The sequence below is a fragment of the Cardiocondyla obscurior genome, linkage group LG06 (assembly GCF_019399895.1).
Source record: "Cardiocondyla obscurior isolate alpha-2009 linkage group LG06, Cobs3.1, whole genome shotgun sequence".
Lineage (NCBI taxonomy): Eukaryota > Metazoa > Arthropoda > Insecta > Hymenoptera > Formicidae > Cardiocondyla > Cardiocondyla obscurior.
Window position 1 is genome coordinate 974207 of NC_091869.1, and position 22022 is coordinate 996228.

The 22022-nt window shown below is 41.4% G+C and overlaps 2 protein-coding genes across 2 annotated transcripts; both read left to right on the forward strand.

Annotated features, from left to right (window-relative positions):
* Positions 1-3054: 3054 nt before the first annotated feature.
* On the forward strand, positions 3055-5348 carry Cpr21 (cuticular protein 21). Its single transcript, XM_070657984.1, has 2 exons — positions 3055-4208; positions 4547-5348. The coding sequence occupies exons 1-2, from the start codon at positions 4197-4199 to the stop codon at positions 4958-4960; spliced, it is 426 nt and encodes a 141-aa protein (XP_070514085.1). The 5' UTR covers positions 3055-4196; the 3' UTR covers positions 4961-5348.
* A 13402-nt stretch (positions 5349-18750) lies between these two features.
* LOC139103239 (endocuticle structural glycoprotein SgAbd-4-like) lies at positions 18751-21736 on the forward strand. The gene is made up of 2 exons (XM_070657715.1): positions 18751-18924; positions 20990-21736. The coding sequence occupies exons 1-2, from the start codon at positions 18766-18768 to the stop codon at positions 21365-21367; spliced, it is 537 nt and encodes a 178-aa protein (XP_070513816.1). The 5' UTR covers positions 18751-18765; the 3' UTR covers positions 21368-21736.
* The last annotated feature ends 286 nt before the right edge of the window (positions 21737-22022 follow it).

Sequence of the window (22022 nt, forward strand, 5' to 3'; positions counted from 1 at the left end):
GGTATCCACATATTCATGATATGTTAAAAGCGCGATGAGATATCAATTGTAATATAAATTATCATATTCAAATTTGGCTATTGAAGCTATTCTCGACCAATATTCACGATATTTTTCTCGACTAATTTAGTCAACGGACGAACGTTTTCGCGAACCTGTTAAACCAGGCACCGAAAGTACACCCGAGTATCTCACGAATCGGCTTCATCGTCACATGTAAGTGCCGCTAATTTTCTCTCATAAGTAGATACGTTAAATCAAAAACGTAGTGTTTCTGAAAAATTTGAGTAGATCCTTTAAAGTGGGACATTCTATATAACAAAATAAAAAATTAAAAAAATAAAAATAAAATAAAAAAGAGGAAATACCGCACATTATAAAGCTCACACAAATGCGCGAGAAAGTAAATCAACGGAAGATACACAATCTGAAGATAGGAAAACTGGAGATAGCAGGGTGAAATAACAACGAAATGTACGCACGCGAAACGTGCTCAACAGGAGTAATTGTTTGAGAGAAATTATTTGGGAAGGACCGGTTGTGAATTATCTGTTGACACATGTTAACACACCATTTCTCTCTCTCCCTTTCTCTCTCTCCCCCGCAAGGATTTACAACGCCGACGCGATATCGTAAAATTAATAATATTATTTAGCGACAGTAACTTTCTGTTTTGAGTAACACTGCCCGCGGGCTACTGCGCGACCTTCGAATACGTGTTAACGTAAGTTCCGTGAGGAGTTATTGAACAGTGTCATTATTGCAAAGCGGACGTCACGGATATTAAGTACACGCGTCGCAGAAACCGAGAAGCAAAAAGACATAATCCTCTTCGCGAGGAACGTGCGAAAGGCGTAGATTGGGGGAGATGTGTTTTGCAATGAAATTAAATGTGCGTGTACACGGGATCTCTAATTTCCAATTTAATTGCGCGCCGGTATCTGTCTTTGCCTCCTCGTTAGTCGTCTCTCTGCCGAATTTCAAGACGCGAATACGCTCGTTAAATTAATCCAACGTGTTCGCAATCATCCCGGCGGATTGTATCGCAAATGAACAACGTGATACGTAACTACCTTAATATGCCGCGGCATTGATTGTTCGGTGGATTTCAAGATCGTTCGGTGAAGGATGGAACAGTCATGTCCATCCTTGGCGCGGAGGAGATCGCTCAATCATGTTTGTTGTCAACCACAAAGCGAACCGCATTTAACGGATCATCTCCATACAACAAGTGGTAAGAATTGACATTTGCAATCTTAATACATAATATAATTATAATATGTTTGTTAATACGTAACGGCACGTAATAACGACGTCGGCGAGCGATAAGTAACAATCGCGGTGATTATACTTTTTAACACGACGTAAGATGAGCCTTCAATAATTAGCAATACTTATTACTCCATCTTTTACTTCGAGTTATCGTCAAAAAGAAAAAAAAAAGAAAAAAAAAAGGGACGCAGGTAATTAATCGTGAGTGGTCGACTCTCAGAGGTCTCATTTCGCCCGTTCTTCGTAATGGACCAAGACACGCCATTATTTCGTACCTCGAAGAGGTCATTCCCGCTAACCCAAATACGCGGTGCGGCATTTTTACTTTCACGACGGCAGATGAGCCATACTTACTTGCGTTGCTTCAACGGTTTATTACGCAGTCGGGTGATTAAAGAGTCGCGAACGGCGGGCCCCCCCGTGACAATTCATCATTCCGTGAGACTGTAGGCCATGTCCGGCATATGCGTTCGGCGAACGCACCTAGCGCGATGAAGCTATGATGAAAAATGATACCTCGCAAAACGTAGCTCGTAGTTATCGATACACGCGAAATACCGAAACGCGTTTCGCGCCGCGGGTCAACCGCGATGTGAAAGAGTTCCCTGTCATCCCGAACACCCCAACATAATTTTTATTCGACACTCGGACGTTTTTAAACTGCAAATTATATACATATTGTCTCGCTGAATGTTACGAAGCGAAGAAAGGAACTTTCACAATGGTTTAAAAAAAGAAAAATAAATGAATAAAAAATACATGCTTTTAAATAAAACTAGAAACTTAGCTTTTTCATTAAGTTAATGAATAAAATTATCGCTAAACACGAGATGAGACCGAGCGAGTGTTTGTAATTTTATAAGAAGAGAAGCAAAAATAATTTCTCTCATAAAAATAAATAAATCTGAATTTTTTTTGTCAGATTAAAAAGTAGTCATCTTTTTTGTACTTTATATTTTAGATTTTAATTTTATTCTTTGTTTCTTTTTTTAATTTAAATATTTCTTTTTATTTGTATATTGTACACAGATTGCAACTCGATTCTTTTTCTCGTTGAGTTACAATTTTATATATAAAAATATGCGAGTTTTATATATGTATAAATTGACTTTATTATCTTATAAGCTTATATTAAAATTGTATCTTTTATTCGTGGCGCGATCTATAGTACCTTTCACTCACTCTCTGACTTCTTATGATCGTTAACATCCAATCGGCGTCAGAAGTAACAAACACAGTTATAATTACTGTCACCATCGTTAATATTCCATTTTCAAAGAGAAAAGAGCCTCGTACATTTTATTGGCAATACGACCACGTTTCATTTTATTAATCTTTTCCATAATTATAATTTATTTAAATTATAAGAGATTGTTTAAGTTTCCAATTCTACTTTATCGGTAGAAATCGGTAAGAAATCCTACAAGAAATCAGCTAGAGGACTCAAACTGACGTCTTCATATGTTGCGTTGCGTCTTTCGTCACGTGTGAAGTCGAAACGACGAGAATAAAGATTAAATTTAACGCGGACTACGATTTATAAATTCTCTAATTAATTCGTAAATTTATTAAAGATACACTCGCTTGATATAAAATCTAGTCAACAATCTCTGAATTATAAATAATTGTAAACCTTGAAATTCTCATAAATTACACTTCAAGGATATAAGAGTTACTTATATTTATTCTTCTTTTTTTTAACTCCACCGCTTTTTAATACATTTTGATGAACGATAAAATTCTTTAAACTTTTAATTTATTTTCGGTTTCTCAAAAGTTCTGTTAAAGTTAAAATATTATTGTAAAATTTTTATTTGCTAGGAAAATAGCCGGGGAGCAGTAGCACAATCATCCTGTCACACGGTCGTGATAAATGATAAATGAACTTGCGTATTCGGCTTACGTTGCACCCGTCAAGGATCCACGGATTTGTTACACGTCAGCAGAATTTACGAACGTAGTGCGAAATAACGAAAATTCGCACAACGAGATCACCGGGTCAATGAAATGCGGGGAAAACTGACTGCACAGTATTAGGTGATCTCGAGCTTTTCCGCTAAGAGAAAAATTTATGATCGACTTAGCGAAGGGAAATTTTATCTTTCTCCCGGCCTCCACACGAAAGATAATCCTTTGTGGCTGGCGTGTTTACCTCGCAAGATTTATCTTGTCGGCTTCAATATTTTACAAAATGATATTCCCGCAATAAAGTTACTCTTCAAACGTGCCTGACTATTAGGTCACAAACTCCACTGCAAATTTTCCGAAGCACCACAATTACTTACTCGCGCTCCCTCAACGTAATAATCTTTAATTAATTTTCCCAAAACGGGCTATTTGTCTTACCTATAAACACCGGAGATATTTTGACTAAACTGATCTTGGGTTTTGGCAGCCTTAGGTAAGCGCATGCCACACATGCTTACTTTGTGATCCCCGTAGGCAGGCAGTAAAGATATACATAAATTTGCTTTCGCAAACATAAAGTAAATATTAAGAACTTGCATTAATTGCGCAATTATTATTAACTATTACAAAGAGTGAGAGAAAAGTTTCGTGCCTCGGTTACCTGGACGGAGGAAGACTTCGACAATCGTAGGCGAAAGAATTCGTGAATGACCATCGGTATTTCCAAACGCGGTGTATTCGACTTTTGCATAAAATTCAACGGACGCCCGATAAATAGGAGTGTCGTGAATATCATTAGGGAAACATTACATTACCAATTTTGCGGTCTTCTTGCCCCACTATCAATTTCATCAAAAATGTCGCAACTTACATATGTGTCAACGTGCTAACCAGAAATCTATTAATTAAAGAGGGAGATTCTCGTATCTAGCAAGGTTTCAGCAATACTATATAAAAGGCGTCTTCTCAATTTCGATTTTACAAGATACACGAGACACACAGTCGTGATCAGCATCATGAACGCCTTGGTAAGTTTTATTAAGAAACAAAATTAATACAAACGCCGTTTTTAATTTTTAATTTTTTTTTTCCCTTATATCTGTACTTATATATCGCATATTTAAATCAAAGCGATACAAAATGTTGCCCACATGAGCGAACAAATTTATTGCAAATTAATTAGTGTCAGGAATATATAAATGTCGGTTTTAATAACGCAAAGTGTAATGAGACTTGAAATCAGATACGATTTAATTAAGAACCGTTACGTGATCTGTGTAACAAAATTTCCAACTTTAGAAACTTCCCTTTTTTTTTCTCCCCCTTCCTAATTAATCACGATTAATCACGAAAAACTTTCTTTCAGACCGCCGCTCTTTTCTGCGTGCTCGCAGCGGCTGCATACGCCGCACCCCCGAATTACTCATTTATATCGCCGATTCAACAACATCAACAGACTGTTGTTCCCATTGTATCTTCGTACTCAGACGGACCATATCCAGAAGGTTCGTACAGTTACAGTTACGAGGCCGGCAATGGCATCAAGGCGCAGGAACAGGGCCAGCAGGTCCAAATCTCCAAAGACGAGGCCGCTAATCGCGTTCAGGGATCCTACAGCTATCCCGATGAAAACGGCCAACCTATCGCTCTGAGCTACACCGCCGATGAAAATGGCTTTCATCCTAGCGGCGAGCACTTGCCAGTCGCTCCTCCAGTGCCCGATGCCATCCTGAGAGCCTTGGAATACATCGCGAAACATCCCGAAGAAGACAACTTGTAAAAACCTGCAACGGCACAGACCGTTTCAAACTGAAATCTCCGTGATTCCGCGATCGTACGATTGTTATTGCAAAACAACTTGGGTGCAAAGGTGCGTCACTCACCGTGAACGAAACATATAACCCAAAGTATAAAATAGAAAGTGTTATATTTACGCGAAAATTAAAACTTCAAGCGCAAGGGGGAAACAAACTGCCGATTTAGGATACTTCTCTCTTATTTATTATATTTCACATCTAATTACAGTTACAGAATTAAAATAGTATTAAAATCGTATATTTAATCCGACAAAATTGTAATAAACATAATGTAAACTATTAAATCTTTAATGTTGAAAAAAAAGGAACTAACTAAAAGAACTAAATATATTAAAATAATGTCTACTACGATCTAAAGACTTTGTATGTCTAGCTCTAATTTGAAGTTCTGGCGTAGTCGAATGATTTGCCGAATTTCCTTTGACTAGAGCGTTGTCCTGGAGTGCAAATTAGTGCAATCAATTAGCACCTGCTGCATTAATTAAGGAACCGCGTAGTGCGCGAACGCTATGTATATAAAGTCACCACGCGGCAACGTTTATATTAAACGCTGCTCCTGCCGATAAAATAAACGTGCTTGAACGTTAAACTCGGCCATGCTTTTATTTTTATTTTTTTTTCTTTTTTTTTCCACGGCTAAAATTTATCTGACCGTCGCGCATTAAACGCATCATGACTATCCCGCTCATTAAAACGTATCAGATCGCTCGTGATTTGAATACGTCGGTAATCGCAAATGAGCTCTGGCCAGTTCGATATTATACGAATAAACACTAAGCAATATTTAATGATGAGCCGCTCGAGTAGATGATGCAATAATGATCGAATCTGACGAAATAGCGAGAGACATTGGCACAATTGACGACGCCATCGAATATATTTCGCTTCACAAATTTTTGGGATTCTCGAAGTGTTTTTACGTAATTAATGGAAATAAAACGAATGCGCGATAAAAGTGCCGAAAATTTCGGTTGTCTAATTAACATTGTTAATCAAGTTTTTTTTTATCATACATATATATAAATAAAATTTATTTAATCCCACTAATTCAACGTAGGCAAGATCGTTGTGCTATATAAAATGTATTTTACGACGCAAGTGGCTCGATAAAAACTATGAAAAGTTATAACCATTAAAATCCTAATTTAAACCTAAAAATATATAAATACGTTTGACGACATTCCTATAAATTTTATTTTTAATTCTACCGTCGTTTGCATATTTAGTTCTCGGTCTTTATAATACGTTTTCCTCAATATTTATTTAAAGCAATCGATTGAATTCCGCGGGCAGGACCGCGCGGCAAGGTCTCGCGTTAAAATTTGCGCCTCGTCTTTTCACACAATCGCCATATGAGTTACGATACTCCGGGAATATCCTCGAAGGTGGATTTTCGCAATTCCGACTGAGAAATAGCGACGGACCGAGCGATCTCTCGGGAACGGGGCGTGCGCGCGCTAATCCAAAACGAGCGACGCGATCCTCGCGTAGCACGTATCCTCGCGGTACATAAAAGCGTGCGATTTAAATAAGATAAATGCTCGCGTCTTACAGCGGGACGTGCCGCGGGTATAAAAACGAGAATTACGACATCGCATTAGCCGGTGTCTGTTACGTCCGGGACGTTATTCGTGGACGATGCGCGGCGCGTTCGGTGCCAAAAAAAAGGAAAAGAAAAAAAAAGAGAGAAGAAGAAAGAAAGAAAAAAAAAAGGAACATCCGTGCGGATTAACAAACGGTAATACATGTGTCAGACAAAACTGCGTATCGAGCCGTCGATCCTTCACGCGAATCCTTTTACGCATATATGCATTAATGGAGATGTGAAATACGATGACACGCTAACCGAACGTGTGCCGCTCGATTACGTGCCGCTAGGAGGAGACGATCCTTGAAATTAATTTATTCCTAAGGTATTTTCCATATTCAACGTGTGTACCTGCGAACGGAACGATTAAATCACTGGTTCGTCGTTGATGCGCTTCTAAGGAATACCGTGGATAATGGTACGAAATTGCGCGGCGGGGAAACCGCTCTCTCGCGTCCCCTCTGTTTCTCATACGTTAAATTGAAAATATTTTTCGCGGCAAGACAAGCCTCTTCAATCTTGGAGTGCCGTCTTTCCTCTCGTAAATCACTCGAGCCCGAGTGTGTGTTTTCGAAAAATCCACGCTGAAATGAAAAAGGGCGATATTTCCTCCAATCAGTTTTCTTCGCGACACACTTCCACGTTTATTTGTTATTTCCATCATTAATTAATTTCTGGACCTTAATCGGAGACGCGGGCTTGTCGTTCGGACGTAATTGTTTTATATAAAAATGAATGTGAAATTTACGATGCGTAATTAATATTTAACAGTCTGCTAGAACGTCATTATAATAATCGTTCGTCGTTTTGAATCTCGTTGAATTCCTATTAATTCTTGCCTCATATCCCTTACCTTGCGTATACCGATCGATCGAAGTTCCCTACATTTCTACAAGCCTGTACCTCGTGGTATCCGCGCCGGAATCTGCATACGAGTCTCGCAATCAGCGGATGCAACGATTGGATGCACCTCGAAATCTCTAATCGGCCGCTCGATCATCGTAGATCTCGCGCGTTCCCCCGTCACGTAGATCACGCCCCGGCTCCAAATTACTGGGATTGACAGTTTCAGATAAGCTGAGACGACCGATGCGTCAGGTAGGATAACTGTTTTAAAATCTACGTCGGGATTAATCATCGTGGGATACGAGGTAATCACTTTCACGAAAGCAAGACAGACATTCCGCCGTGAAAGAAAATTATTAATTCGAAATGATAAATCCTGGAGACAACGAATCTGAAACGTTGCGCGTAAATTATTGAATTTTGATGCTGAATCTGTTTAGTTTCTTTGCAAAATATGACGACGCGCGATAGATGAAATAATAATCGTCCCTTAACAATCGTCGCTCGTGTGGAAATCTCGTTACGTTCAGCTACGTTGTATTTTTGTAAGGTCCCTTAAGTCGACAAGCATCGAGCGTCAATTAAACGCGCGAAACCGCCTTGCGCGAAATATCTCAACACGAATCTGCGGTTCGCCTTCACAGGAGATAGATATAATAGCTAGTTGCACGCTCGAGGGATCTGATCTGATCCCGATCTTCCTTCACTCTGATCTCCCATTCTTTCGTTCCAACTGGCGACCTGAAGATCAGACCGTTGTACAGGCGGAACGGCTTCAAAGGTCCCGGTGGTGTATTTTCGAGCATTTATTTTCTACAAATAAATTAAAGTAGAAAACTTCGAGTTTCTGGAAATACTGCAAATAAGGTGGAAATCTTTCTCGCAGTTAAACTTTGCTTTGTGTTACAAACGATTAAAGAAAAAAAAGAAAGAAAGAAAGAAGAAAAAAAAATTAAACTTCCTACATTTATTTATTCTCAGTAGTTATATAAGAAATTATTCGGTAATCTCCAAAAAGTTGGGGGGGAATTTATTTAATTAGTTGTGTTACTTTAGCGTAATGAACACCCGACGTTCGGCAAAGGCGCGCCGTCTAGTCGAGCCAGGCGATTATGCAACTTAAACTAGACCACCAGGTCGACCGATTACTCTATCGGTTCCTCCCAGGTATGCACGTCATTTCGTTACATCGCGCCCGCGCCGAGGAGAAAGTCTTCCTCGTCACGACGCCGGCCCGTGAACTCCTTAGATACCAGTTATAGATTTTTCGACGATTGATTCCAGTATCAGTCCGCGCGATCGCGCAGTCACGATCGTGCACTTAACGGACGATAAATAATCTAAGCGAAATAATGAGATGCCGTGCAGCTTCGCAGCTAATCACCGAGCCTCGAAAACGTTTAAGACAATTATCTCGAGTATTCCCGATTTTACTGTTCACCAGTTTCTGCAGTTTACACGTTACGAAGTAAAAAGTTGTTTTTTCTTTTTTTTTTCTTTTTTTTTTTACAGCTATAATTTGAAAAACTTTGGTTGACTTAAATCCCAGACAGACTGCGGCGGTATTTTGGCGTGGTTCTATGTCGCTGATAAATTTTGCATTCGTTTTTACGCGTTACGCACGCGATAATGTGCATTTTAATAATACATCACGTAAAGAACTGCAGCGGTAGATTATTATTAATTTTTTTTGTTTTACTGAAGCTTTACCGCGGCGAGACGATTCTCGACGTGCGCCTCTTGCAACATAATGTCATAGATCATAGATCGCTGATTGTATGACTCCGCGGATCACGGATCGTGAATTATCCAGTCATGAAAATCAACAAGAAGCTGTGAATTTTCGCCGAAAAAAAAGGAAACTCTAATCGCGAAAGAACGGTAATAACGCCGCTGCCCGGGGCGTACGCAATCGGGCAATCGCCGGCCTGAATTTCAGCGATAGAGCGCGGGCTCGAAATCGACTGATAACGGTTACGTCAGACGAACGTTTCGCGAGTATTCCGCAGAAAAAAAAAAAAAGAAAAAAGAAAAAGCAAGCCGTCGATAATGAGCGTGCGAACTCATTCCGAGCGAAATGTAAAACGACGGCGGAGGTACAAGGGGGCACGCCGATGTGTGGAAGGCGACCTTGACATATAAGTACCCACCGTTCTAAGAGAGCGCCTGGCCGCAGGCGAGAAGACGTAACGCGAGCCGAATTCAATTTTACTTTCATCCCGAGCGAGAGCGGAACGTTCCCCACCTTTTCTCCCCGAAGATGCTGCGAAAATTACTTTGACAATTCGCGAGTGGCGGAACGGCGACCGACTTTTAAAGTGCCTGATTAACGCGAGAGTACAGCTGTTTCTCCTCCATCCCCCTCTCGCGCTCGTCTGCGCGGCATTTAAATCTCGTTGTCGGCGATCGGCTCGGCCGATCCGCGAGACAGCGTTCCTCGGCGACGCTCATCGCACTCGACACAAATCCCGCGACCGTCTCGGGTATGCCTGAATGAAGAAATCACGGATATTCCCAGGAGCGACGAAGTACATCCTGCTCGTCGAGAGACCCTCGCCGCGTTTCCCAGGTCCCTTGCAGCAGAAAACGTTGAGAAAATCGAAGCCGCGGTTTTGACGTGACGGAATAATTAGCGCAGAAATTACCATTAACGGCCCCGCGATTGTTGGAAACATCGTTTGTTAATCGGGCAATGAATCATTGGAACTGCATTTTTAAACCTGCGTCTTTGAACAGCCATTAGTTTGCACGCGAGAAAAAAAAAAAAAAAAAAGAAAAAAAATAAGACGGCCAAGATCTTCGAGTATCGGTTCGTCTTCAGATAGAAATGCCACGTTGTAGGAAAATTCATTAATCATTCATGACCATGTAGTAACTACGAGTTTATTTATGGCGTAATTAGCATAAACATGTATTTCATTTAATTTCACCCAGTCACCGGCGATAGAAAAAAAAAAAAAAAAGAAAATAGAAAAAAAAAAATATTATAATTTAAATCGGAAAATCGGGCGGCGATCTAAAAGGAATATATTGATTAACTGCAAGAAAAATATAAATTAACAAGAATACGTAATTAATTTTTAAGCGGCCTGTTTAATAATATAACAACTAAACCGGCAATGAGACATTTTAAGAAGACACCTGATTAAAAGAGCAACTGAGAAAGCGATCTGACATATCTCTAGATACGTGGCGAACGTTCATTTAGCGTCTGAAATATCACTGACTTACAGGCTCCCATATTGTAGTATGTATATTACATAGAAAACGAGCAGAAGCGAGCGAGGCTACCGATGGGCCTAGATAATCCTTCGTTTGCGGCCGTGAGGGGGTGAGAGGTGCGTTCGAACGTGAAGAGATGCATCCCGCGCGAGCGGCTCGGCACGAGTCGAAATATCATCTGCTAGAGACAGTGCGTTTGCTAAGCCGCGGCCTTATAAGTACGACGCTGGATGGTTGTCGCAATATAGAGGTACGTCTTCACGCCGGCTGTTCCTAAGGCCGCGTCGAAAAGGAAAGGTTGCACGCGGATGCGCCTACCCAGCTCCTCCAGCCGTGTCTCGAGGAATGCGTGTCTGAATGGAAGCCGGCTGCAAAAGACGGCCGCGAGAAAGGGAGAAAGATGGAAATTGGTAGAATGGAGAGCGTGAAGAGGACGGGCGCGGTATGCTAAACCGCGCGGAGTCGGAGAACCGCGTGAATGGACCAAGGTATACGCGCGAGGAGCGTCGTGCGTAACCGATCGGCTTCGAACGGATAAAAACGAAACGTGAAACTCGCTTGTCGTTTACCCTCGTCCTCCCGTGTCACACATTCGGCAAATGAACGCGGAAATTCAACCCTCCACCCGAATAAACTGTAATTAACGTTGCTTATTAGTATATAAATATAAAATAATAAGGCTGCTGTGTCACGAATAATCGTTGAAAATTATTTTTAATTAAAAGAAAAAGAAAAGAAAGAATCTGGGTATTAGATATATATTTAAATTAATTGTTGAAATCGCAGGAAGAATATTAATATATTAATTGTTAATATCGTTGAAACTGAAACTGGAATTTCCAGAACAGCCTTCAAACTATTTTCCTCGGGCATGCGAGGGACATTCGCTTAACTGCAATACGAATTATCCACCTACGTCGATGCAGAAGAAACCAAGTACCTGGTGCCGAAGTGCCTGCGTTTATCGCTGACATTTCGACTAATGATCAATAACTTCGTGCGCCGTTGTTCATTTCGTGAACTTGTCCGGGGTGTACTCGCTCGTGCGAAAAACGCGACGCCGGAAATCGACAGGCGAAAGCTCGATTAATAAAGTGAAGTCGCAAGCCCGCGGACGCGAGGTAAATTAAACGTAAAATTAAACGTAAAGAAGTCTTCGTGACTCTCTAAAATATTATTGCACAATTTTCTATAATATATTATTTTACGTAGAAATTAAAAAAAAAAAATAAAATAAAAAATAGAGTTAGATTCACATAGCTAAAGCTTCGTGGAACATGTAGATTGCTTTGTAAATCCAGATTGTGCGAACGTTGCATGCGGTGAGAATTTCAGTTTCTCGATTGGCTGAGAAATAAAAAATAATTAATGGCGATTTAATTATATTGTTTAAAAAGATTGCGAACAACAGCCCCGTGCGAATGTAAGTCTCGCCATAGCGGCTTGTACATAGGCACGTTAAACAGCCGATAGTGACGCAATTATATTTGATCATTCTATACGTGTGTGTGCTTGTGTTCTCACCGGGAGACAAGATAATGCTTGGACGATTGCATCAGTGACCACCGTCGTATACTAAAGTATTATATGCTTATGCGCGTGTACATATAACCTTTCGGGCACACATATAGCCGAGATTTTGATATTTCAGGCATCATTTAGCGAAACTCTTGCACAAGTTTAACATACGGAGTACGTTATTGCGTGCTGAATGATTGACACGAGTACTAAACTCGTAATGTTACTTAACACCCTAACGAAACCTATAAGATTCATAATGCTCCAACAGCAGCTTTGAAACAATTTTTTTTTATCTTTCCCCATAAAGCTTTTATATAAAATTTATTTTTTTTTTTTTAATTACGTTTGTGTAAATTTTATTTTTTAATAATAATATTATTGTAAAATTCTATCTTAAAAAAATTGATGTAACGCGTAAATTAGCTGTTGATTCTTACTGCTTAAAACCGACGCTGAATAGTTCTCTCTCGCTTGGCTTGCTACAATCCAAGCGAGAGTCAACGTTGGTTATCAAGTCGGTGATTTTGAGGTTTGATTTAAGTTTAATATTTAATTAATACGTCCAGGCAAAGGCGGTCTTCGAGATCGAAGACGATCTGGTAGAAGTACCGTCTTTGTCTGGACGTGCTAATTAATTATTACAATTAAATCGAACTAGAGTAATGAATAGATAGGCGCGGGGAAAAGGCGAGGGGGAGGCGGGGGTTGGGGGGTGAGAGCGAGCGCGAGCCTACGTACCGCGCGCTAGGTATGTTTCTCCACTACTCCCACTCTCGCTCTGTCCTTCACTAGCGGTCGCGCGAAGCACACGTACGTACTCACTCACAGCAACCGCGTGCTCGTGCCGAAATTAATACGTACTTCCGTTTAACGAAAACCGCCCGGCACGAGAACTATCTTCTCGTTCCTATTTTCCGCGTGAGGAGAGTACGCGCGATACTCCGTGCGAGGAGAGCACGTGTGATTCTCCGTGTGAGGAGAGCACGTGTCGCAGCCGGTTTGTCGGTCGTTCCGGAAGCAAAGTATTCCGGCGTAATTTTTTGGCTTTATTTTAAAAGCGAGTGCCGGACAGAAACGTGTGAAAGTGATAAATAATTTTCGCGATGGTAAAATCACGGTCGGGGTGTTCGCGAGTGACTTGTGCGCGGAAGGATGACTCGACACGTCCCACCTGAGAGGAGGAGCAGGCTCGGGACGGGCATCTTGCATCGGCGGAGCAACTCTTAGGTAAGAATAAATTTTTGAAATAAAATGTTTATTAAAAAATAACTTTTACCATTTTTTTTATTTATTTTATTAATTAATATACATGTCTACATATATATGTTTTATTTTATGTTACAGTCACAGAATTCTACAACTCCGCTGAAGCTCATGCAGATTGGTAAGTCGCATAATTTTTTCTTTTTTCGTAGTTTGTAATTGGAGTCACTTAAAAAATAACACGCGCATGGTTTCTTCTAGTATTTAAAAATTATTAATTAATTGAACGACGTTCTCTATTGGCTTATAAATAACGGTTGTAGAGCAGCAGACGATCAATTATAATTTAATATATTAATTTGCGAAAATATGTTTGATTAAAGTGCAAATTATATTACTTAATTAAAACTTGCTTTATAAGAGATATAAAAAAATAAAATAAAATAAAAATAAAAAAGTTGCAACGTTTAATTTGGCACATCCTCGGGCGATTTTTCGGTTAAAGACCGTCGACCAAAAACGAGGAGAAAAGACCATTGGACACGGTAACGAGACACACGTGCAACTCGAACATCTTTTAATCACCAATTAAAGTATTCAGCGAAAATACAGTAGTCGTTATACCAATCATTTTAATTGTGTAGCTTTTGTAAAAAATACTCCATTACATTTGACGCCGCGAGGAGATTATCTCGCATTTCGGCAACGCTAAATAATTTAATAAAATAAATTTGTGAAAATAAAAATAGCATCTCCAAGTCGCGCGCAGCTTTCTCGTCGTCGTGGTGGTTGTGCGTGAAGGGAAGGGCCGCTGCAGCTATGCTGAAAATAAATACAGCGGGATAAAACACGGTGGGTGGAAAGAAAAGTGGGCGGCGACGGAGCGCCCGTATCGGGACGGTGTCCAATCTGTCAGGTGAATAAAAAATGAGAAGCATCGAGATGCATCGCTCGCAATGTCGGTCAGCGAAAGACGGCGCGTCGCCCGGAGCAGCACAGTTGCAGCGGGTTTTATCGATTCTGGCCCTTAAGGTCCCCCGCCCTTCCCCGCTTTTCCATTCCGAATTATCTCGCTGCACGTGTGCGCAATGAGAAACGGGACGTCTTACAAGGCGCACAGGTACGAAAATGCAAAGCGGCCACTAAAGACGCGAGGTTTAATTAGCGAGTACATTTCGCGGAATATGAAAGCCTGATAGCTTATCGTCTAAGTGAATCATCGACGTTGGACGTACGTGTGCATCAGACGCGCGTTATCGCGGGCTTCGCGCGCGATTGCTGTTTTTATAACGAATTTGAATTCGCCCGAGGGGGAAAATAAAATGCATTAAAGTATCTTCTACGTCTTCTCTTTTTCACGAGATGCGGTGCTCGCAGCGGTGGATACCCACCTCGGAGAAACCTCTGCGTTAACAAATGATCAGATAAAGCTGCGAAAATGTTACCCGGTGATGCGGGAAATTAATGATTCGCAATGTATAGCGCGGTGTGCTCGACGACAGGTGACTTTTGATTGCGTTAATGATCACGCGGCGAGCGATCTCTTTGGGATGCACCCTCTTTAGAAATGTACTCCTAAATCGCGAGATAAGTACCGTAGATCGTTAGTCGCTTTCACGACTGATATTTATTCGCACTTTGTACTTATATTATACGCGACGCAGCCGCGTTACGTAACACGGCTAATTAAAGCCCAAACGTATCGCGCACTTTCCCTTATATTCATAGAATGATTATCCTGCGGCGTCAAATAGCGAGTATTCAGTCTGTTTCTTTGTGCATTCCGCTAGCAAAACGCTAACCAAACCTTCCAAAACGTTCAGCAACGTATATTTTAAATTGCGCGACGCTTTATAAAAAAAAAAAAGAAAAAAATTAATAACCTGCCTGCGTTTATCAAAAAATTGTAATAAAGAAAATTTCAAAAAGGTTTCTTTTTAAATTAAATTTTTGTTGATTAAAACACGCATGGCGCGAAGTATATTATTCGCGCAGCGTTCGCTTTGTTTCGGCAAAAACATTTTTCACTTAAGAAATGAATGTAGTTAACGTTTAAGTGTGAATATAAATTACATTTAAAGAAACAAGAAGCGTTTAAAGTACAATGCAAGATATGTACGTAGGTATGTACATTCGCAGTTCATTGGCAAAAAGTATAAAATGTAAAACAGTTTTTTTTTTCTTTTTTTCTTTTTAATGTAGAAGAAACGAGGGGAAATAATTTGTAACGCTTAGTTTTCTTAAAAATCACATTTATTTAATGAATGAAAATATTCAATTTGTATGCGGTTTTATCGTGAAATATAAATTCGACCACGAGTGATATACATTAAACAAAACTCTTGCTTTTCATGTAATATTTTGCTAAACGTTATCTTACCGCGGAATTATCGCGCTGTAAATTATTCTGTTTACGCTGCGCCGGCGTTTTGTTGTAATCCGCGGCGTGCTAAAATATTCAATGAGCAATCGCGCGATGCATTTTATAGCATTTATCATGTCGGTCGTCCTCGACTTTCAAGAAAGACGTTCGCCTTCCTAGTTTTCTCTCTCCTCCCCTCGCGGGCTGCCTTCCTAGTTCCGATTAACAGATTATTTCAAACCATGTCAAACCATGTCCTCCCCCGCGGCTTTTCACGCTTCGCGAAGACGGGCCGCGATCCCGAGATGCAAACGCTCGTTCGCGAGAAAATCGTTCAAATATATCGATGACGTGACTTTGTGAATCACGCGGGTACACGATACGACGGCGGCGAGCAGCTGGCATTCCTAGAGACACACGAGAAATTTATCGTCGTGCTACGTGCCCCTTACATTTCCCGTAAAAGAAGAGAACTAATGCCTATCGAGGCATAATTCACCGTTCCCCCATCGGATCCTGTCTAATGTTACATTGGTATACCATCGCCGGTAATGTCCACGATCAATAATCACACGTAGGAAAATCTACGGCCTCCCTCTTCGTGTTTTTCCAAAGAAGGAGAAGGAGGAATTGCGACGTCGCTACTACTAATTAACGTAATTAATCTTGATAATATCTCCGTCGTTCCATCTAATCTCGATAATTTACATTTTTATTATATCCTCCGGTTAATTTCAAGGTGTTTATATGGTGGTTTGATTTCTCTTGGCGTTTTGACGACTATCGATGATTAGCGTTATCACCGACTTCTTTTAAATGTTTGTAACATAAAAAAATCCCCTGACGTACAAATTTTAGTGACCCAGTTAGCTGAATAACAAAGCAAAAAAATCTCTCAACGTTATTCTCTCAACGTAATATTAATAAGTCTTACTTAATTATGTTAGACTATATATTATTTTATTTTATATCATATTTTTGGTTTCTTTTCTGTTTTTTTTTCTTTTTTAATTTTTTGCATAATATTTTATTATTATACGCTCGCGATAGTAAAAATTCCGTCACGAGCGGTATGATAAGGTATACAAAACTCGGTGGCCGGACAACGTATACATATATTAATCGCAAATGCGTACCTCCACAGTAAATGCACCGCGGAATTTCCCAGACAAATATAACCCCTCCTATCGCCAGTGCGACGACATTAACATATCTGATCGGCGATATTTACTGACAATCTCAAACATCCCAATGGTATAGCATTGATTATTAATTAGATACGCATGTTAGGCGCATGCATAATCCTGCAGCTTCCGGTACATGCATCGCTTTATATCAACTGTGCACTACCGCGCACTGTCGCGCATTACGTAATAATATCGTTAATAAAAAAAAAATCTTCATTATTACGTGGCTCTACGTTCAAAAATAAAGAAGAAAAAAAAGGTCCCTTTTAGCTTTGCCACCGCGCGTTCGACGGAGCGTTCCCAGTGTCGCGCGTCGCCCATTTCGCGAAAGAGAGAAAGTTCGGCGTTGTTTCTCTCACAATTCCATTACGCCGTGGACCAAAACTGCCAGCGTTTCTTTTTCTCCCTTTTTCCCTTTTTTTTTCTTTTTTTTTTCGCGAAACTCTTCGATTGCAGTCGCCTCGATTAAACGCTTAACGCGAGCTCGTTGTTCTCGCAGTTACGGAAAGTTCAGCCGTGACGAGGTAAACGTGATACAGCGCGATGCGCGCGCGCGCTTATTTCGCATAATTATTCGTCGATAATGAGAGATTGTCAGGCCGCTTCCGATTGATTAGAGAGCGGGCAATTCGACCACGCGTGTCGTGCGTTTGTCAGTCGATTCGCAAGCCGGAGGCTATAGGATTCCGTTTGATTTCGTCGCGCCGAATCGTGAGTAATTTCGATTTTGCAATTAGAAAAAGAGCCGAGGTAAATAGCCATTTGACCAGCTGATCGTTTAATGACTGTGATTTGTTGATTAGAAATCCGAAACGCACCATTAGCAGCGGCGGTTAACGTTACGCAACAACCGCGTGACCGATGAAACGATAAAGTTAAGAAAAAAAAAGAAAAAAAAAAAGAGAAGTGGTAAGTAATGGAAAAAGAATAGAATTTTTACCGTGTCCGTATCGCTAGGGAAATGCCGAAGCGATGGGCGGCGCCCTGTCTAATAAATCCGATAGAAGATACGAGTTTAAGCTGTTCCTATATGTGTCATACGCACGCATTGTTCAAATGAAGAGTACAGCTTTTTACGAAAATCCACAACATAAATCTAGGCCGACAGCGGGCACGGCGAAACAGTCTCTCGAGCACCTCGCTCTCGATCTTTTAATCTGACAGTAACGATACTCGACTGCACGAATGATTGAAAATATGACGGGCGCCCACTACAACGGGAACGTTATTTTTATTTCACCAAATTTTTCGGCCTGGCCGCCTGGCGTCGTAAAAGCGTCACCGGCCGGCAACCTCCTTGAACTCGCCGCGAGAGAAATTAGCGAGGGAGCCGCGGGCTTGAAAGACGTAACCGGAGAAGTTACATAATGGCGTTGCACGTATCTTTAAAGAAAACGCGCGTTTCCTTCGGACAATAATATTTTAAATTGTTTAAATACACGCGAGCGAGCGACGGCTAAATGTATTGTTTCGTACTTGGACGGCGCCGCCGGGGAGAGCACCGGAGTCTGACTGCGACTACCGAGTCCCGAGTCCGCGTTTCCGGACGGCTAATCGACGGAAAAGATAAACGGATTCCCGCCGCGGATTCTCCGTTAAAGAAATTGCGACAATTGAGCAAGCATCCTCCGGCGGGGGACCCGATGACATTTAGCGCACTGTGACATGGTGATCTCAGGGAAGGTGGTCTCTCCTCGCTTGATGTGGAGTGTGTTGTCTCTCGGCTCACTGGCGGCAACGCACACTCACGTCGGCACACACACGTAACGACGCCGTGTTAAATCGTGGATCCGTGTAAACCCCCCTATCTGTCCCCGCGCGCGGCCCCTCGTTGTCCCCATGTGCATCCTACATACTATCGTAACGCGGTGGCCGTCGGTGCATCGGGCCGCCGGTGGTGTTGGTAATGCCTCGAGGGGTATATATACGACGAGCGCTGCGGGGCTTGATAAACACTTGCCCATCAGCGATTACTGCCGCAGCATGTACACGACATTGGTAAGCGTTTAATTAAGAAGAAAGAATTCTTGAGAGAGGTAACGAAGGGGGGGCGGGTGAAGGAACCGAGGAGCAAAGGTGCCACGGGGCACTTCCGCCGCGAGACAATTCCGCGGCAAAATCGCAGTTTGGCTCGTGGTGAATCTGACGTGCATTTCCGGTCCCCTGTGCGCGCATCCGGACGCTCTGTGAGTTACGTTTGTTGTAAGTGACACTTCTCGATTATATCCGATATAGCGTCCCGGGAACTCCGGGGACTCTCGGATGTCGGTGGGTAGTAACGCGGGGTGAGCCGGGATCGGAGGGTAAGTAGCGTATCCCGGAGGATTGTTGATGTAAAGATATCGATCGACACCGTCGGGATACACCCAAAATCTGCTCTGATCGTTACATGTAACGCGTACAAAACATTCCCGTGTGGATACGTAATTACTAAGCACAGCAGTTTCTTAAAACGTGTAACAATCGATTATTTCAATTTTCGACCAACAATAGGTATATTTAATATAATTTATTTGACGCAATAATTTAAGTAACTTGTTTAAAAAAAAAAAAAAAAAGAATTCAGTTTTGCTAAGTAATTTTAAAATTAAATTAGAAATGTTAAAAATAATAACGTTCGGGTTGTAAAATTTCGTACGCGTGTATGCTGAAAGTATAGCTTTATCCGCAATTAAATAATTATTAAAAAAATTGTAGAACCGTACAATATTAAACGACGTGAACAAAAATCGCCGCATGACCGAAGCTCATTTTATTCGAGGCGAGGCGTCTGACCTAATAACGCTGATACTACCGCGCTCCTGTCATGTCTGACTCAAAACGGTATCACTACTGCGACACGCACCAGCCGTTTCATTGATTCGCAGTAACTTTCTCCGCGCAAACCGATCCAGCTATTTTAAACATCAATTAATATTAGATAAATCGTATTAATCGCAATAAAACGAAGATTTAAATATTATAATATAAAGAGATGCAGTAATTTTCGCGTGTTAATAAAATAAATACCTCAATATTAATATTTCGCTGTTGCGTTAAATGCGAAGATTGCCTCTAATTAATGCGTGGAACGCTATGTCGTGAGCGAATCGCGTCTTCGAGAATATCTAAGTGGCGGTAGTTATTAGCGCACGCCGCGTAAACACTTGTGTAACGACGTAAGCCTCAAACGGGGAAGCTAACGAGAAGGCTAATGTTCATCCCATGTTTATGTACCTGGAAACTGAACCGGTGGCAGTCTACTAAGGTCATTTAGTCCTCCACGCCGCGTAAGGCAGCGTTGTTATCGGATACGGCGACTACGGTACTCTATCGCGGTAGTGTTAAATTATATTCGCCGCGAGTGCATTCCCGTTTGCGTAATCGTCACTTTAATTGAGACACCCCTCACTCAATATCGATAAGCCACGGGTCGACCTACGGAATTAATTGTATCTCTAATCTCCAAGGATAAATATTCACTTTTACTTTCATTTAATTTCAGCACGCTCGTTGGATCCTCGGCCGTGTAATCCCTTTGACGCAACGGCCGATATCGCGAAATTTCGTAACGCACTGTCACGTTCAAGTGATTTCAATCAATCAATCAGTATTAAAATTCCTCATTTGCAATTTGCGTTTAGTACTTAGATGTTGAAGCCGCGTATGACGTGAAAATTGCGCTTTCTGTAAGGTCAATACTTACATAGTTTAGGGTAGAAAAAAAAAAAAAAAAAAAAGGAAAAAAAAGATTAATTAAAATGATTGTGACAGTAAAAATTTGTCACCGCGCCCCGATGATAAATTGATGGTGAACATTTTTAACGATTCAATGATGGCTATTAAATAAATACTAATCTCATCAGCCTTCATGATTTTACAAAAGCATTAATTTCGTTTGTTAGTATTGTAATGTCGCGCTTACGTCAACTAAATAATTGCCGTAATCAAGTTGCCTGTTTTATTATAAAGAAAAATATTTAACAGCAAGCGTAATTCTTTAGCTAAAATTGTTAATTAGAAGGACAATGTAAATATTGTTTATTTCCTTTGCAATTAATGTCGAATACTTATCGCTTTTCAGGCCTTGATCGCATTGGCAGCCTGCGTCACGGCGGCGCCTGCCGACGAGCCGATACCGATCGTGAGCCAGACCCAGGACGGTCCGAATCCAGATGGATCGTACAAGTGGAGCTACGAGGCCGGCAACGGTATCAAGGCCGAGGAGGAAGGCCACGTGGAAGACGCCGGCACCGACGACGAAGCGATGAAGGCGGAGGGTGGCTTCAGCTACGCGGGTGACGACGGCCAGGCGTTCTCCCTTACGTACGTCGCCGACAAGAACGGCTTTCAGCCGGTGGGCGCACATCTACCCACCACCCCGGAAATCCCGCCGTTGATCCTGAAGGCCCTCGAGTGGAACGCGGCGCATCCGTCCAAGGATGACGAGAACCAGGTGTAAACCAGTGACCGGCGCCGTCCGTCCAGCACGTGATCTCACAAGTAATTATTCCGCCATGAGAATGGAAGACGATCCCACGGTAATAAATCCCGCGATGACACCAGACGACGAGTGTCGCGGTCGGCCGCGTACCGTCGTTCTCGCCCTCGAAACAAACACGGATTGCTCTGGTTCAAATTGTTGTAAATATTTATTGTACGCGATATTACACATACACATCCGCGTATTTTATTATATTGTATTAATATATTATATTATATATATATATATATTTGAAGAGACGAAAATATGTACCATGACAATATCTGACTAACTGAATCCTAGTTAAGTATGTCACGGTACATTAAGAATAAATGTTGCATCCCAGGAGACGTTGCCGTTCCACTAATATATCCTAGCTCGTCGGCGAAAACGTGTGCGAATCCTTGAGTGCGTCGGGAAGGATGCGGGGAAAATTTGCGGATGCTGCATATCACTTCTTCCTCCTCATCTTCATCATCTGCAAATTAAAAATTAATTTATCTCCTTGACACGGGCGCACGGTTAATCCCTAATCAGATGAGTCCTGGAGTCCGTCGAAATTTATAGCTTGATACGAGATTGAAAATAAATTCGGTATCAATATCGTCTATAAATATAATACATGTCGCCTATC

Excerpts from the sequence above, each read along its gene's own strand:
- LOC139103239 (XM_070657715.1), top strand. The coding sequence starts at position 18,766 with ATGTGCATCCTACATACTATCGTAACGCGGTGGCCGTCGGTGCATCGG. Across the intron at positions 18,925-20,989 it reads GCAGCATGTACACGACATTG|GCCTTGATCGCATTGGCAGC; the intron begins GTAAGCGTTTAA and ends ATCGCTTTTCAG.